Genomic DNA, 19432 nt, shown 5'->3' on the forward strand with positions numbered 1-19432 from the left:
AAATTAGTGTTATAAATTTAAAAGAAGTTTTTATATATTAAAGGAGTGTGTGTGAAAAATATCCATTTCCAAGCGTGCGAATATATAGATATATTTATTATTCTCTACTTAATTAAGTTGCCTGATGAGGAATCTAGGTTATATTTATAATTATAGTATATTATATTCTTTGAAACTGTTATTTTACTTTTTGACCTGTTATTTTTCCTAATCTCTCTTCATCATATGCAAATAGATCGATCTATGTGCTACAGTATTTCGTTCTCCATTTAACACTTACAAAAACAACATTTGTCTAGGAGTCTGTGCCACCCCTCTAGAGTTACAAATAATTAGAGATTGTATATTAAAGTTGAATTAATGAGGACGAGAATTCGAGTGATCTTATTTATCAAATTATCTTTGTAGCCTTTTATTTTACTTATCAAATTATGTTATTAGCGATATAATAAGTTAAAAAAAAATAAAAAATAAAAATAAAAAAAAACAAGTTAGAACACACTCAAATCATAAAATATGAAGATTTAGTCTTATATATAGCACAAATAGCTTGCATTACAAGAGAGGTCTTTATTTTAATTAAAACAACTAGTACCACGTAGCTTTTTATCGTGAAATGCGTACTTGCATAACACAATCAGCAGGAACCTCATTTAGCAAGCCATTTGATTAATAATCATTACATAATAAGCTAATTTAATTCGAGAAGTGTGCAACTAGGGCAAAACCATAGTTTAGAGCATATATCTTCCCTCCTAAAACTGGGTCCTCATACTCACTTCTATATCCAGATGCATCGAGTTTGACTTTGATTACGTTCCAGTCAACTGGTCCCGCTGGCCCGGCTTCTACGTAAGCCTGTACACAATATAATTTCGATAATTGTTATTTCTAGGGCATTTCAAAGTATGATGTAGATCGATTTTACATAACAAGAGGGTCTTAAAATAATTTCAACAATTTTTTTTTTTTTTTAATTTTTCATAAGACTTCCCTATTACCCTACTAAATAATTGCACAATTTTTTGTTTCGGTCTCAAATACACTAATTAATATTGAGATGCTTTTAACATATTTTCACTTAATTGGCTATATATATATGTTTTCTTTTATACTGTCTATATATTGTGACAAGTGTTTTCAACTTTGATCTTAAAAAAATGGTGCTATTATTTAGTAATGAAGGAAGTATTAATCAAGTATTGAAAGTGAGGTTTGTAAATGAAAATTAAAAGTAAGTCGGAGTTAAGAGATGAGAGCGTTGCTACATACCTTTATTTTAAGGAAATTAAAAAAAAAAAAAAAAAAAAAAAAAAAAAAAAAAAAAAAAAAAAAAAAAAAAAAAAATTAGGAATAAGGGTAATACCTTCTGTTTTGGAGTGTCAAAAGCCACAATCCATTTCCTTGCAGTGGAATCAGTACCATCAGCATAAGCAATCCCCCCTACGGATCCTTCTGGAAGCGGTCCTTTGTGCTCGAATCGGACTTCTTCTTCCTGAACTGGAATGAGCTCGGGGTAGGATATCACCGGCTTTCCAGACCAGTTATACTCACCAACCTTTTGTAAGGTTTTATTGTTCTTAGTACGGTTTATAAGAAAACCTCGAGTAACCGATTGCTCCTCATCCTCAACCTTTCCTTCCGAAGCTATTTTACCCTTTGCTTTTGCCATCACCTCCTCTATTGCAGCTATTTCCTTGTTGCTTAGCACTGATGATGGGACTTGTTTGGTTGAAGCCATGTTTTCTAGTCCACGTTAAACAATAGATCAATAAATAACGACATAGTTTGACTTTATACACTATTTTATTTTGTGCCAACTTTTAATTTACAATTGTTTATACGAGTAATAATTATAATAGGTTTAATATAATTGTTATTATGTAAAATGTTGTTAAATATGCAGTATATATCAGTATAAAGCTTCATACTATTAACTTCAAATAATTTCTCTTATTTTAGTTATATGTATGGTGATGGATCAAGCTAGTTAAATTATATGTTGTTTTCTCTTATGTTGCTTTCTCTTATTTCTCTTATTTTAGTTATATGTATGGTGATGGATCAAGCTAGTTATATGTGTGGTGATGGATCAATAGTGGAAACATTGACCTGGCCTCAACTAGTTTAAATTAAGCTAAAACCTCGCATTAGTCAACTTGGCCTAGAAATGAATAATTAGGAGGCTAACTAAGTTACATACCTTAATTTACTTTGGTAAGTTGTAGTGAAGAGCGCTACCACTGGAAAAAAAATGTATCTGTTGTCAGATAATGCAATGCCTATAAGGGCAAATCAACTGCAAATTTATAGAAAGGAAATAGATCTAAGAACAAGAGCACATTCTAGAAGCACATTGTAGACATTTTGTTTTTTGACAAAAGGGAGCTAAGCAATTGGCGAACTTATTCTCACTTAAAAAGATGTTTCAAGACACGCGCGCACACACACAGACACACAGTATAAGTGAATTTATTCTGTTGCCTTATCAAATTAATTTGTCAAAATAAATTAGGTTAAATGTCTATAAGGGCAAATCAACTGCAAATTTAGTCTATTTTCTTAATGTATTTGTTGTGAGATAATACAATGTCTATAAGGGCAAATCAACTGCAAATTTATAGAAAGGAAATAGATCTAAGAACAAGAGCACATTCTAGAAGCACATTAAATAATAGACATTTTGTTTTTTTACAAAGGGAAGCTAAGCAATATTGGCGAACTTATTCTCAATTAAAAAGATGTTTCAAGACAAACGCACACGTACATCCACACAGTATAAGTGAATTTATTCTGTTGCCTTATCAAATTAATTTTTCAAAATAAATTAGGTTAAATGATCTCATCATATATGTTTCTCATCTTGAATAAAAATAAGATGCTGCCTTATTGCCTTATTGCTTTACTCATTGTATATGCTTAGGCATACTTTTTTTTTTGACAACTAAGTTTATCTTAGAGGACAACTCAATCAAAAGTTTAAACAATAGTTGATGTCTAATACCCTAATCAAACCCAAGATTGTTGTTGTTGTTTTTTTTTTTTTTTTTTTTTTTAACACAACTTGTTTTCGATTTATCTAACAATCTATCGATGTATTGAAGGTGTCGTTAGATTTATTTTATAAGTAAACTAATCGAATCGTAAAAAAAGGAAGCTAGTACTGCGTATCATAATGGTTGGGAATACGGTACCTCTATCATCTTAAAAAATGTGGGCATATAACTGCAATATAAAGGAACCTCGTGGATAATAAAATGGATAAACAAACACATAAAGAATACAAATTCATTTAGTGGAGGCCAGGTCAATGTTTCCTTTCTAGATTATTGATTATTGATAGATAAGACATTTTATTTTATTATTTTTTTTGTTTTGAATAGAAGATAAGGCATACTTTATTCAAAGGAGATTCATGTCTTGAAATAAAATTTATTCCAGATGAGAGACATGATAAGTTTTGCACTATACTAGCTAGTTTTCTTTTCTTTTTGTTTATTTATTAAATTATTAAGTTATTTTTAAAAAAATTAATTGGCTTGAGTCATTTTATATTAGGATGCTCCGGTTTATAACTGTTTAATATTAGTAATTTCAACTTTCTAATAGTTTTATACTATAATTTAAATGTTTTTACTAATATTTAAAGTAGGCATCCTACAATATTATTACTTTGTAAAACATTTAAAATAGGCATCCTAATATATTAGTAATATTTTAGGATGCCCATATTTAAAGTAATATCAACTTTATTTTTAAAATTTTAACTAATATTAAAAAGTTGATATTGCTCACAACTATTAATACCTACATCTTTCAAAAAAAAAAAAAAAAACTATTAATACCTACTTAACGTCTTAACAACATATTTTAAGATAAAGTATTTCAAGATAATTTTTTTTTTTTTCGAAAAGAAGATAAAATTTATTTTTAATTCATTATTAAAAACAACTACTATATGATCAAAGGCTCAAAGCTAGTATATGAATGAAAAAAAAGTCCAACGTATCATTTATTATGAGACAGAGTGAGAATTAAACATGAACAATGTGATATATAGTAAGATTTAAATATGATTTATGAGAAAAAAAAAATAGCTTGCTTGTTATGAGTAATCTATCCACGCACCCGCGCATACATTAATATTAAAAATTACTCTTTGGATCCCAGTTCTTAATTGTAGAGAGTTAATCAGCTCCAAAATCTGCAGTAATCAATGCATAGCTACCGTTTGAATTGATATCAGCAGCAATGGTGGCATTAGTAATCGAGTCTTTGAAGTAATTGTAGGTTGGTGACACATTCAGCCTATTTAAGATTGTATTCCAATCTATGCTTGTGTAATTTGTACTTCGCCCACACTCAACATGCACCTACAACAAAATATATATTTTTAAGAAATAAAAATGGAGAATATAATTAAGGAAAGCATAAGTACTTCAATACAAACACAAAAAATGAGTTTATTTCAAGGGTAACGCTATATGTAGTAATTAGGGTTACAAATAAGCAAAATGTCTTTGGAAAAATACACTTTAATAATCCCAACTATGAGCGATTTACCTACAATAATCCCAACTATCGTTTATTCTACAAATCCCAACTATTGAGTCAGTTTTCCTCCAGCAGTCCCAAACCGGTCAACAAAAGTCAACAACCTATTATTGTAGGTTGTTTGACACGTGTTAGTGTGTGAGTGGTTCAAAAAAAAAAATTAAATAAAAAAAATAAAAAATTAAAAAAAAAACCAAAAAAAACCAAAAAAAAAAAATCTGGTAGCCCAACCACCACCTCCAAAGTGGCAGCCACTCTCTCCCCCACCCCCAAACTCACCGGAACCCTAACCACAACCCTCGATCGCCGGGAATTGGTCGGCCAACCACCGAAAATGGTCGGTCGGCCTCTACCACCTACCCCAACCCCTGAAACCGCCCAACCAGCCCTCCCCGACCCCCAAAACGAGAGCCCAACCTCGAATTCGACCACCTAAAAGGTCGTCACAGGCGTGGATTAGGTCTGGAGGTTGAAGATGAGGTTGACGTTGAGATTTCGGTGGGTGTTCTTCAGCGTGGGTGGTCGTGGAATCGTGGGTGTTCGCAGCGGAGGAGAGAGAAAGAGGGAGTTTCGTGGGTGTTCTTCGGGTCAATTGGGTGGGGCTGCGCTGTTGCAGTTGGTCGGAGGGGATAGGCGACGGTGGAGGCGGCGGAGCCGCAATGTAGGGCGAAGAAAAAGGGTAGAGCCGCCATGGTCTAGGGTTTCACGGTGGGTGTAAGGTGGCTGAAGGGAGAAGGGGGTGGCTGGGATAATTTTTGATATTTTTTTTCTTTTTATTTTATTTTTTTGTATATTAAGCCAATCATGTTATGACACGTGTTGTTTTTTTTTTTTAAAAAAAAAGTTTACCCTTTTAGCAGGTAACCGGTTTTTGGGGCTGGTGGAGGAAAACTCAGGGCATAGCTGGGATTATTGTAGAATAAACGATAGTTGGGATTATTGTAGGTAAATCGCCCATAGTTGGGATTATTAAAGTGTATTTTTCCAATGCCTTTTTCTTTATTATTATTATTTGGTATTAGTTTAAAAATACATGACAAAATTACGCACAAAGTCCGAACATATAATTAGTGAAACTTTCTTCGTTTAGCTTCTTTTTATACATAGCTTTTAGGGTTAATGTATAATATTTTTCTTATTATTTTTGTTAGATTTCGGGAAAACTCTTTATATTGGAGTGTGTACCAATGAATAATATATATAGTGTTACAATACTAATTCTAATCATGTTAGGAAACCTAGTACGATAAGAATACAAACTATATCATAAATATATACAAATATATCTTAGCTATGTGACAAATATTATTATAATCCTATAATATCTATCAATTTTAATTAGTAAAAAATAAATTTAATTTTGTAAGAATCAAGTGAAGAAGAGAAAGAAAAATATAGTGATAAATGAAAAGAATTCACAAGTAAAAATGTATAGAAATTACCCTATTTGGAGTACTGAAGGGATCAGTAGGTGCAGCCCAAGCCAAAAGCCATACACATTGAACTCCAAGCTTGTTGGTGCCAGAATACACTATCGCACCCTGGGAGCCATAACCGTGATGGATAAAGCTAGCCGAACCCTTAGAAGGAAGGACTGAAGGATAAGCTGCCGGATCCGGAACGATAATCCCGTACCAATCTTTCGATCGGGAGAATCGGATACTCGCAACGGTGGAGTTGCTAAGAGAGACGATCACACTGTTTTGCAAATATTGCAATTGACTCATAACATAACTTTTCGACGAGGCGATAATAGTCTTTGCTAACTCTATTGTCTCCTCAACATTTTTCTTCTTCTTGCCATTCATGACAATTGCTGAAGACATGAAAAGACTACAGAAGCTTGCAGATATGTCGCAAAATTATGTTGAAATTTTTTATTTCTTAGAAACTGTTTGCAAGTATATATTTTTGACTATCTTTTATTAATGGAAACTTTTTTTTTTCTCTTTTTGTAAAAGAATATTGTTCAAAAAAAAAAAATTATTGTAAAAGAAATGTATATAACTTTTTGTTTTTTTTTTTGCTCTGTTTTGTTTTGTTTTGTTATTTTTTTTTCTTGAAAAGAAAAGTTAGTGTAGTAAATAAAAAAAATATAAACAGAATATGAGAATATGACTATATTTTTTTTTACGTATAAATCACAATTTGTGGTTACAAAAGCGATGTAAATAGTGTTAAAAGTTCAAACATTACAATATTTGTAAAACATTATAATTGTTAGAGGACCAACTCAACCAAAAGCTTAAGCTGATGGTTGAAGCCCACGAATATGTTTTATACTCTATCACTCCCCCTCACATGAAAGGCCCTTTGGGCTTGAAATGTGGATACAACACAGGCCCACCCATACCTGCTGCGAATTAATTCCACTTTGAAGGAGGGGTGGATGAGATTCGAACCCGTGACCTTTGTGTCACGCTGGCTCTTGATACCATGTTAGTGGACCAACTCAACCAAAAACTTAAGCTGATGGCTCTTGATTCCACGAATATGTTTTATACTCTATCAATAATGTTATTTTTTGTAAAAGTTACGAACGCCGTGCAGTGTTCCTTTGAGCTTAATAAGAATGATTTAAGCTCAGAAAAAATAAGATGAAAATTGAAAATAATAGGGCCTAAATATTTAGAATGTATTTTTATTGCTTGGTTTTGTCTTTTAGAAGATCCAGTTATGAAAATGGGAGAGAAAAAACTATTAGAATAAATATTACAGATTATACATGACCCATGAATTTCATTAATTTTTTGCAAAATGAGGATGCAAGTGCTCCCCTTGAGAGCCAAATAACATGGCCAATGTAACACAATAGTTGGAATATTGTATTCGTAAAAATGAAGACAGTAAGATTACTTTAGTGATAAGAACATATTAAAAAACCCTTTTTTAAATTCCAAATGATATTTCTTTAGAGGGAATATTTAAAATAGATTGGCCTGGGTTGATTGGGTAAAATATGGTGCAAAAGGTGGGCATTTTACATAGGCTCATGTGTCAGTGTGTCTCGTACTTAAACAAGTTGTGTTTATACAATAAAACAAAAAAAAAAAAGATTGTGTTGTGTCTACATTTATCAACAAAATTTCGAACAAAATTTCAGAGCACGCACAACCACAAGCCATGGCCATAGTTTGCCAGATGCTCCTTAAGTAGTGGTGGTGCTAAAGAGAGTGCAAGAAGAGATAATTTGTGATGCTGGTGTGTTGAATTTGATGAGGCTAAAGGGTTTGGGAGATAATCCTAGAGGTACGTAGCTTGTTTGTTTGTGTGTGTGTGTATAAGGGGTTGGGTGAAGTGATCACAGGGTGATGAAGTGAGAGGATGGGAGGGAAATTAGGGTTATGGTTAGGATTTTGAGGAGGGAAAAAAGAGAGAGGTTGGATGGCATGTTTAATTTTAATTAAGGGGTTAATTCTTAATCTTAAGAGAGGTACATGGTCAGAATCGCATCCATCATCAAGAGAGAGAGAGTCCACTACTTCACAAGTCTAAGGATAGGTTTCAAGCCAAAACTATATAATAATTAATAAGAAGAATAACCCCCTTAGCCTCATATAAATTTAGCTGTATCTCAATTGTAATCAATGTGAACACTTTATGTGTTATTTGAGAAGGACATGTTTCAACAAATAACGGAGCCTACATTTGGTTGAATTGGTATCTACTAGCATATTAGAGAATTTTCGATGGTAAGCTACAAGGGCCTTTCAACGCTTTTTAAAAACACTTTTTGGCTAAAAAGTATTCCAATTGTAAGCTACAAGGGCCTTGTAGCTTTCAAAAAATTATATATAAAAAAATTATTAATTGTACACATGTCACTAAATGAATGAAGTTTACTTGTCTCTTTTCTAATTAAGCATGTAGCTTGCATGTTGCTCATTTTTTTTTCACCAACGATGGTAAATATGTATCTAGACATTTTTATTTACAGGTAAACAACTCCTTATAATAAAAGTATTGGAGTTGCTCTTCCCGCTTGTGATATCAATCGGACTTTAATTCAAGCATAATGAAAGATTTTGTGGCGTATGTATTCTATAATACTTCCTCCGTTTTTTGTTAGATGAATCACTTTCTATATTTGAGAGTTTTAATTTAGATACATTACTTTTCTTATAAGATCCTTTTAGACCACTTTAAATATATAAGATCATTCTAGTATTCTAGAAAAATAAGTGAACATATATGTGCATTCTAGACAAATTTTCCATAATAATAATATGTAGAGTACATTTTAAAAGTGATAAGAACCCAAAGCATTAAAAGGCAGACGTAATGCTGTAGCCGTAGTATTCGAAATTTATGGTCGATATACAATACCTTTATTTAATAACATTAAATACTAGTACCGTAAACTTCGAATATTATTAGTGATAATACTACGTTTTTGTTGCAGAGAGTAGCATACTACTAGTAGCTAGTAACGCACTCTCTGAGTATCTGGCTTACGCTAAGGCTTGATCACATTGAACGTTGCAATAATCATAGCAGAGTCATTGTTTGGGTTGATTTCAGCAAAGGCCGTGCATCCAGTAGTTTTGTCCGTGAAGTTACTTACTTTGCCAGATTTATCCAGTTTCTCTTGAATCACATTCCAATCTATATTCTCCAAGTCATTTTTATTGCCAGTTTCAACGTAAACCTGAATAAAAGATAATCTCCGTTAGCAACTTTGAAAATTCTATTATAGTCACCTCTAAAGTGACTACAGCTAGACTTAATTTTCATTGGCCGAATTTTTTTTTTTTTTTTTGTTGGTCAAAATTATTAAAAATGATTTTTCTTTTAAAAATTCATTTTTTTTTTTCGAAAATACTTTCTTAATTTTTTTTAAAAAAAAAATCCCGAATTTTGATAAGTTTGGCCAACAAAAAAAGTAAAACGATCCCAGGATTCTGCATTACATATAGGATTTGTTCTGTTCTCGTTATTCTTATTTATTATTGATGATCAGACCACATTAGATCATACCAGAAAATTCGATACCGTATCAGATATTAATATAGAGATAATGAGGGACTAGAATTAAATATGACTACAAACCTAAACAAATTCTGATCGATCAAACTACCTTTATGACCTTGATCTTATTTTGATTGTACATTACCTGGTTGTTGGGAGGAACCGGGTCATCGGTAACGAGTGGCGCAGACCAAGCCAAGAGCCATGCACCTTGAGTTGTTTGGTTGATCTGGCCATAGTACACTACCGCGCCCTTGGAGCCATAAGTAGGGTCCGGCAAATGGCCAAAACTATCTGAAGTTTTGGGGCTTATGCCAAAAGGATAAAATGAAACCACACTTCCATACCAATCTTTGCACTGGAGATACAGCAGCCCAACATTGGTTTCATTACTCATTCCAACCAACGCAGCTTTATGTCCTTGACAACATTTGCTTATTGGTTTTTCTATCACCTTTGCCTCTGCTTTTCGCATCCCATCTCCCTTGTTTGTTACAAATTCCACCTCTATTTGTCTATTCATGTCTCTCGATGCTAAATTTTGCTCGATCGATCTGGTATATATGGACCTGTATTTGATCATTAATATATTTAATTTGTACGTATTAACGAATTGAAAGTAGATATTAAAATAAGTCTATAAAAATCTATTTCTAGGACGTCTTATTCTTACCACCTAAACAATCAAAATCCATGTAGTCTATGCCTATCTAATTAGTATACGTACCTTACCATAAACTCAAAGGTGGCATGCTGTCATTCCTATAATTTTATTCCATTTTTTTTTAGTAAAAATAGTAAGAATTAAAAAATTGTAATAACACTACATCAATAACTAACAGTTGTACAATCATCTACTCCCTTGCCTTTCCCTTTCTCTCTTCTCACAACTCTAGCTTGAGTAAGATAAATGGTATAAATTAACTAATGATTTATAATAATGCAATATGATGATAAAACTAGAAATAATTTCAATACAAATATGTTTACTTAAAATGAAAAATAGCCATAGAAATGAACATATTCAAACTAATAATAATAAGCAAGATAAAAAGAACTAACCTTGAGTGTTGAAATTTGAGACTATATGATGCTGGTTGATAAGGTGTCTCCGGTTCTCCACTATAATATGCTTTGCGGTGCACTATTTATTGTAGAAATTTACACTTGAGAGATATAAAAAAAAAATTTAAAGAAAGATCAAAAAAAAAAAAAAAAAGTAATGGTTGACATAGGAATTGAATTCCCACACGCTTTTATGAATTCTCTATTCCTTTTTTCTCAACCAAACAATATACACCTAGCTAATTTTATATCTCACAAAAAATATTAAATTGTTGTATATAATATGAAACTGTGGTAGTATTTTACATTCCATTTGCTTTTCAAGTCATTTCATTTCAAATATTCCCCTAAAATAATTATATACATACTTCGAATATTATTCTATTTGTTTTCTTTTTCTTTTGTATTTTAATGAGCCTTTGGCTTTTGAAAATGCTGTAGGGGTACGTGGGTGCTCACATCTAAAGGGATTGGTTCCAAAATATATCCATTGTAATTATTAAATCTTGGTCGTAAATTTGTCGGTATAATTCCATATCATTCATTAAGTTAACTTAGAATTTTTTTTTTTTGAAGAATAGAATAATTTTTATTTAATTACATAGTATAAATATTGCTTTTTTTTCTCAAAAAAAAAAAATATTGCTTTCTCTTTCTCAAAATCAAACAGTTGCAATATCCCCTTCCTCTCTAAACTCTCTATTCCGCTCTGATACCACTTTGTAACACCCTAGAAATTCCTTTCCTTTAAATACCCAGATTACTCTTTTAAAATACGATTTAGGAATATCTAAGACATTACCGCCACCGTGAAAACGGTTAAGACAATATCAAAGATACACAGCGGAAGACTTGACTCAAAACCATTCATGATGCTCCAAAATTATAACTTCATCTGTCAAAATTCCATCAAATTTCATCTCCTCTCTGTCTCTCACCATTCTTCCCTTTTGTGATTTAATGTTACCATGAATAATAATTGTTGCTATTTGATTATAATTAATATGATCTCATCGAACTCCTAACTTTATACAATATGTTCTTTCAATTGTGTCCGGAAATTCAATTCCAATTTCTCATCAAAACCACCTGTGAAGGCTGTAAATATTGGCGGAACTATTCCTCAATGGCTCAATGGGGAAGCAGTTATGAATCAATAAAGGATTAATGTTTTTTTTAATGCTGAAAATGGTTTTTAATTAAGATTAATTTTGTTTTGGGATAAATTAATAAATAAATAAATCATGGTTAAACATATGAATGGATAAGATCTCTTCCTTAAAAATAAAGGGTCTAGCTAGAACAAAAGTAATATACTGGTCATAACTTTTTTATGTAGCCATTGAGTACTCATCCCCATCAATAAGATTAATTACTACATTACTAAAATTACATGACAAATTAAACAACAGTGCTAATAATATTACTGTGTATGGTAATTTTGTTATAAAGTTAAATTTGTACATACTATTTATCTCACGTATGAGAACTTCAAGCACTATATAATAGATAGATCATCACATATTCTTATATGTGGCCTATCATCATAAGGGAGTTACTTTGTCAGTGCTAAAGGATTATTTCATTCGTCAGTGTTACAAAATTATTTGGTCAGTGTTTTATGAATTTCCGATCAGTATTACAGGGTTTACTTGGTCAGTACATGTTATAGGGATTACTCTGTACTTTTACAAACGGTCACATGATGTGGCACAAAACGCAGTGTTAGATCTTTTATCAATATTCCAAGCTACTATTTATCAAAATGACTATTTTAAAAATTCTAATTTCAAAACTAGCTAAGATATTGACTTGGAACCTAAGCACTTAACAATTTGATTAGCTACATACAAATATTTTTTTCTTTTGCTGTAAATCGGTTCAGGTTTATCTATTAATTTTTCAATCATCCAGTTTAATTTCCCACCATTGTGTTGCTGAAGCATATCAAAATTTTCAATGTGACGATGTAGAACAAAAGTGAATTGATGGACAAAACAGAAATAAATTGGTAGCCATTGGCAACATGTCTACTAATAATATGTTATAATTATCATAGTGGTACTCATTATCTCAAGTCCTTGCCTAAGTGCTGGAAGAGTAGAAGTTGAAAGTGTAATAGTCTTAGCTATATTGATGGACAAAGGTACAATTGTTAGGGACTACTAGTAGTATAGTAAAGAGAAACAAACGGATAGTAGCATGCAACTAATTAATAATTAAAGTAGGTAGGGCTAATTATTATTGAAGTACTAGTAAATAGATAAAACATACATGTGCATGCATGCATGCATGCATGCATGCATGCATGGTACGTAGGTAGCTAGCTAGGAAAGAAACTAACACAGTACAATACAGCACATACATGCAGTAGATGCATGTTAATTATGTATGAGAGCCATATTTTAATAATTATAATTAAGGATAAAGGAGTAGTAATTAAACTAGTACGAGTAATTACTATCCCATCGATCCAATAATTATATATAACGTACTCGTACGTGTGTAGAATTAGGAAAGTCCAAAGGTAGCACCAACAGCTGCAAAGTTGCTGACAGGGTCGATGTAAGCCATACAGGAGGTCTTGGTAAATATTGGTTCCGTGAAGCTCGAGAAGTTGGATGATGCGTCGAGCAAAGCTTGGATTTGGGCCCAATCTATATTTTGAAAATCAGTGGCCAAGCCACATTTTACGTAAACCTTGTTAGGATTGGTGGGCGAGGGAAATTTGGGAGCAGACCAAGCCAAAAGCCATGCACAACTTACTGCAACCTTGTTTATGCCCCTGTACACTACGGCTCCCTTGGATAAATCGTTTTCCACCCCATGAGTAAAGTTGCGTTCAGTGTTAAGAGCAATGACCGCAGGATATTCACCAACCACCAATTTTCCAGACCAATTTTGATTGGTGGAAAAATTAACCGTTGCAGTGGTGTTGTTCATCATCGCGACAATTGTACTGTTTTGCTGTTGAGTGGCCGCTGCACCATTGTTCTGTTTCAACCCAATGTTTTTGGCCACCTCAACCATCTTCTCCACAATCTCTTTGTCTTGTGCATTTATTACAACTGCTTCTTGTGCTGAAGCCATTTTTCCTTATGTAACCGGCCTATAACAAATTTCAATTACAAATTAGTTAAACCACATATATATATAGCTCACTTGATATATATGTTTTGATAACAAATATGCATATGTAATATATATCAATTTAATTTACATGTAGTATAAACCAACTATATATATATTTATATATGAAGACTCTTCTATGAATATGATATTCATGACATTACCTTGATTGGAAATTCGGATGTTGGTTGTTTGTATGCTAGAGATCAGAAGCTTGATTGTGTGTTGCATTGCGCCAATTACCTACCCATCCTTTGCATATGTATACACACTCCAGCTTCTTCATAAACGTGCGTGTATTAAATTCTTTACTTTAATTTAGTAATTCACTATTTTCGCATATATTCTCCCCTTTAAAATGTCTAGCCTTAATATTTATTTTTGCATATATTCTCTCTTATCATTAAATGTGATATATTATTATTATCAAATTTGGTCCCATCTGTATATCAATACTTGTAACTTTGAAAGGGCCACGTTTTCTCAAACCAAGGAAAGAACTTATATGAGGGATATGGAAAAATTGAGGGACAACTCAGGTGCTTAGAATTTTTCTCCCGGTATCAAATGATCCTAATTAAGATCAATTCTCATCACTTGTTTTTGTAGCTCTTTGAGCACCAAAAAAAAAAAAAAAAAACAAACAAACAAACTTATATGAGGGTTATGTTGTCAATATGTACGATTTCTTAATATTATAGCTATATATATTTACTAGTTTTATATCCCATGCGATGCTTGGCTTGTTTATTAATACAACACGGAGTTGCCAAATTTTAAACAAATTATTATTGATACTATAAGTGTTAAGTGAAAGGTGTATATCCTTTTGATTTAAGATGTATTGACGTTGTTGGATACCATTGAATTTATTTTTTTAAAAGCACTATTTATATAAGAAAGAATTATACACTAATATGAGAAAAATATATATGATATTCGAATTTGCTACTCGTTGATTAATGATTAATAATCATATTTGTTGAATAAAAAATATACCATCGCTCAAAAAGTTGTGGGTGGTTTGGGAAAGAGCTTAATAATCTTTCTCATATAGTTCTAAAAAGACACGCAAGTAGCATGGCTGCATGCATGGTTAAAGCAATTCGAAGAAATTAATTTGAAGAAATTAATTTGAAGAAATTATATTGGTGTTTGTTTTTAGAAAATACGGAGTTTTGTTATCTAAACCAAGACTTTTATACTTAAAAATTCATACAACTCTAAACTAACTATTATCTTTAAAAAAGTCTAAACTTTAAAAAATAAATAAACTTAAATAAATAAAATATAATATATATAAGGTGTGATTATATAGACTCGTTAGGCTATAGCCTGCAGATGTGATCAAATAGACTCGTGGAGTCCTAGTAAGTTGTTTTTTTTTTTTTTTTTTTTATTATTTATCATGATTAAACATTTAAAAATTTTAATACTCCTTGTACGTTATGTTTTGGATTTTTTTTCCTAATCAGAATCGCTAATTTATAATCATACATGTAAAAATAAGCTGTAATTGCCGTCGCCTATGTGGTGAGACACTTGCCAAATAGTTGAAACGCCATATGTCGCTGTCTCATGACTTGGATAAAAGTATATATATATATACATATATACATATATACATATATACATACGGGAAAATTCAAGTTTATCAATTTGATAAACAAAATTTGTTTATCAAATGGCACAATTGTAAATAAATCAACAACTTTTTATTAAATATGGGTCCTACTGTTGTTGATATATTTACGAAAATGCCATGATGACTGTGCATTTATGTTATTTTATTTACCATTTTGCCATTTGATAAACAAATTTTGTTTATCAAATTGATTAACTGGAACTTCCTCCATATATATATATATATATATATATATATATATATATATATATATATATATATATATATATATATATATATATATATATATATATATATATATTTTGTTGAACCACAATTGTTTGTACTTGACCATTAATTTAATCTTTTGTAGTTCATCAGTAAAAAAATATACTTAATTATTAGAAAAATTCATAAGTGTTGAATTTTATTGTGTATACCCTCGTACATTAATTTAATAGTTTTCATAACGAGTATAGTATAATTTAATTGATAATAATGTTAAAATAATAATAAAACTAATTTAATTTGATTATATTATTTTTTAATTTATTGTATATGTTGAATTTAATTCATAATTGTTGAATTTTTTTGTGTATACCCTCGTATATTGATTTAATAATTTTCATAACGAGTATAGTATAATTTAATTGATAATAATGTTAAAATAATAATAAACTAATTTAATCTGATTATATTATTTTTAATTTATTATATATGTTGGTCAAACTCATAGTGATATTATTTTTAATTTATTTTATATGTTGATCAAACTCATAGTGATTTCTTGTTTGATAGTCTTAAATTGACATCAGTTATATATGTATATTTATTTTTTTGAGAAAATATTAATGTATATATGTAACACAAACTCCGTTAATCATGTACAGATGATTTAAAAGACGGTTATATTTACTCCGTAATACAAGTATGAAGTATCTAATTACTTCTTAATTTTATTTTCATGTTATCATATGATTGGTGGTAATATGCTTGATAAATTAGAATTATATATGTTTTCTTGGTTTAAAGAAATAGGGTTTATAAATGGATGATCAAGCTGATAATAAATGATGATGCTTTATGGTTTAATTTCAAATAGAACCATATCATGTACATTTTATAAATTATACACAGAGTGTTTTTTTTCTTTCTTTTTAATTCTTCAATCAGCCCCACTTTCATAATATATTATTGCTTTCAATTATTCCTCTTAAAATCTCTGCACATAAAAAAAATGGAGCAGACAATAAAGTACGTAGATAATAGTATAAAGGTATGTATGGTATTATATTTCGTTTAATTATTTAATATACATGTGTTGTTATATACTTTTGCTTTTTAGAAAGATGATTTAACGCAAGTTGGTAACTTGTGTTACGTGTCAAGGAATTTGTTTATATTTTAGAAGATGGATAATTTCTAGAAGGAGATTTATCCTCCATTAAGGGTTTGTTCTGATTCACTAAACTGAGCTGAACTGAAATGAACTAGACTGATTGGAGCTGAACTAAACTGAACTGAATTAAACTAAACTGAGCTGAATTGAGTTGTTTATGAAAGATGAAAATTAGGAAGTGAACTGAATTGAACTGAACTGAACTGATTGGAGCTAAAGAGAACATACCCTATACTAAGATTCTGTGTTTTGTGTAAGAGGTTTATTCTTCTTGAAGATAAGGTGTTTTCTTGGAGGATGTTTAATTCCTTAGAGCATAACAAATAGTGGGACTAGTTTTCACAATACTTTATTTTAAGTCTGAATTTGTCTTGGCTTAATATTACTCCCTCCATCCCTTTTTGTTTGCACAATGTGCCATAAATGGATGTTCTTTATTAATTGCCTTGTTCCATTTTAGGCCATGGTTATTACTCACAAGTATTGACTTGGGACCATCCCCCTATCTTTCCCTTACCATTTCTTAATAAAGTAGATTTGTGGGATGGAGCAAACAAAAGATGGCGGAGGCATATTTCCTTCATTTTTTAAGTAGTATTATAATTTTTTTTATTGTATAAAAACAACTTGTTTAAGTATGGGTGATACGAGACACACTGACACATGAGCCTATGTAAAATGGCTTGTGCCCACCTTTTGCACCATATTTACCCAATAATCCCATGCCAATATGTTTTAAATATTCCCTTTATAGAAATATCATTTGGAATTTAAAAAGGTGCTTTTTTAATATGTTCTTATCACTAAAGGAATCAACTGTCCCTGTCAAAAAAAAAAAAAAAAAAAAAAAGTAATCAACTGTCTTCATTTTTTATGAATACAATATTCCAACTATTGGGTTACATTGGCGGACGTTTATTTTTGGCTTTCAAGGGGAGCACTTGCATCTCCATTTTGCAAAAAATTAATCAAACTCATTGGTCATGTATAATCTGTAATATTTATTCTAACAGGGTCGAAATTTACTTCATTTTTTTTTTGTATTTTTTTGAAACAACGGTTCCAAATTTACTTTAACGTGGCAATAAGGGACAATTTTGTTATAAAATGGCTACAATAATCTTGGTCGTAAATTTGTCAGTATAATTCCATATCATTCATTAAGTTAACTTAGAATAATTTTTATTTTAATTACATAGTAAAAAATATTGGTTAGATCGAGACTGAAGAGAAACAAATGGATAGAAGCATGCAAATAATTAATAATTAAAGTAGGTAGGGCTCATTATTATTGAAGTACTAGTAAATAGATAAAACATACATGTGCATGCATGCATGCATGGTACGTAGGTAGCTAGCTAGGAAAGAAACTAACTAACACAGTACAGTACAGTACAGTACAGCACATACATGCAGTAGATGCATGTTAATTATGTATGATTGAGCCATACTTTAATAATTATAATTAAGGATGGAGGAGTAGTAATTAAACTAGTACGAGTAATTACTATCCCATCGATCCAATAATTATTTATAACGTACGGAGTACGTGCGTAGAATTAGTTAAGTCCAAAGTTAGCACCAACAGCTGCAAAGTTGCTGACAGGGTCGATGTTAGCACTACAGGTGGTCCTGGTAATTGGTTCCATGAAGCTAGAGAAGCTGCCTGATACGTCGAGCGAAGCTTGGATTTGGGCCCAATTTATATTTTTAAAATCAGCGGCAGCGCCACATTTGACGAAAACCCTGTTAGGATTGGTGTTGGAGGGAAATTTGGGAGCAGACCAAGCCAAAAGCCATGCACAAGTTGTTGCACCACTGTTTCTGCCCGTGTACACTACGGCTCCCTTGGATCCATCGTCATCCGCCGAATGAGTAAAGTTGCCTTCAGTGTTAATAGCAATGGCCTTAGGATAGTCACCAGTCAGCACTTCTCCAGACCAATTTTGCTTGGTGTAAAAATTAACCGTTGCAGCGGTGTTGTTCATCATCGCGACAATTGCACTGTTTTGCTGTTGAGTGGCCGCTGCACCATTGTTCTGTTTCAACCCAATGTTTTTGGCCACCTCAACCATCTTCTCCACAATCTCTTTGTCTTGTGCATTCATTACAACTGCTTCTTGTGCTGAAGCCATTTTTCCTAACGTAACCGGTCTATAACAAATTTCAACTACAAATTAGTTAAACCACATATATATGTATAAATAGCTCACTTGCTTCAATATATATATATATATATATATGATAACAAATATGCATATGTAATATATATCAATTTAATTAACATGTAGTATAAACCAACTATATATATATATATTTATATATGAACTCTTTTATATATCAATTTAACTAACAAGTAGTATGATATTCATGACATTACCTTGATTGGAAATTCGGATGTTGGTTGTTTGTATGCTAGAGATCACAAGCTTGTGTGTTGCACTGCGCCAATTACCTACCCATCCTTTGCATATTTATACACACTTGTACTCCTACTAGCTTCTTCATAACCGACGCGTGCGTGTATTAAATTCTTTACTTTAGTAATTCTCTATTTTCGCATATATTCTCCACTTTAAAATGTCTAGCCTTATTATTTATTTTTGCATATATTCTCTCTTATCATTAAATGTGATATATTATTATCATCAAATGTGGTCCCATATGTATATCAATACTTGTAACTTTGAAAG

The 19432-nt window shown here is 31.3% G+C and overlaps 2 protein-coding genes and 2 pseudogenes across 3 annotated transcripts; all 4 read right to left on the minus strand.

The window, feature by feature from the left end:
* Positions 1-507: 507 nt before the first annotated feature.
* On the minus strand, positions 508-2363 carry LOC145608446 (uncharacterized). The gene is made up of 3 exons (XM_081664061.1): positions 2204-2363; positions 1367-1746; positions 508-858 (listed from the first exon to the last, which is right to left on the minus strand). Exons 2-3 carry the CDS (start codon positions 1739-1741, stop codon positions 697-699), a joined length of 537 nt encoding a protein of 178 aa, XP_081520187.1. The 5' UTR covers positions 1742-1746; positions 2204-2363; the 3' UTR covers positions 508-696.
* Positions 2364-4187: 1824 nt separating this feature from the next.
* Positions 4188-6380, minus strand: LOC145607611 (jasmonate-induced protein homolog pseudogene; annotated as a pseudogene).
* Positions 6381-8748: 2368 nt separating this feature from the next.
* LOC145608816 (jasmonate-induced protein homolog) lies at positions 8749-10737 on the minus strand. The gene is made up of 3 exons (XM_081664411.1): positions 10585-10737; positions 9668-10091; positions 8749-9202 (listed from the first exon to the last, which is right to left on the minus strand). Exons 2-3 carry the CDS (start codon positions 10043-10045, stop codon positions 9011-9013), a joined length of 570 nt encoding a protein of 189 aa, XP_081520537.1. The 5' UTR covers positions 10046-10091; positions 10585-10737; the 3' UTR covers positions 8749-9010.
* Positions 10738-17998: 7261 nt separating this feature from the next.
* Positions 17999-19235, minus strand: LOC145609117 (jasmonate-induced protein homolog pseudogene; annotated as a pseudogene). The gene is made up of 2 exons (XR_014105980.1): positions 19120-19235; positions 17999-18893 (listed from the first exon to the last, which is right to left on the minus strand). The product of XR_014105980.1 is annotated as a jasmonate-induced protein homolog pseudogene (transcript).
* Between the last annotated feature and the right edge of the window lie 197 nt (positions 19236-19432).

This window comes from Chenopodium album, chromosome 23 (genome assembly GCF_948465745.1).
Source record: "Chenopodium album chromosome 23, dcCheAlbu1.1, whole genome shotgun sequence".
NCBI classification, from domain to species: Eukaryota; Viridiplantae; Streptophyta; class Magnoliopsida; order Caryophyllales; family Amaranthaceae; genus Chenopodium; species Chenopodium album.

Coding starts and splice junctions, on each gene's coding strand:
- LOC145608816 (XM_081664411.1), bottom strand. CDS start 10,045: ATGAATAGACAAATAGAGGTGGAATTTGTAACAAACAAGGGAGATGGG. Junction 9,203..9,667: donor CGGTTCCTCCCAACAACCAG/GTAATGTACAAT, acceptor TCTTTTATTCAG/GTTTACGTTGAAACTGGCAA.
- LOC145608446 (XM_081664061.1), bottom strand. CDS start 1,741: ATGGCTTCAACCAAACAAGTCCCATCATCAGTGCTAAGCAACAAGGAA. Junction 859..1,366: donor TTGACACTCCAAAACAGAAG/GTATTACCCTTA, acceptor TATTGTGTACAG/GCTTACGTAGAAGCCGGGCC.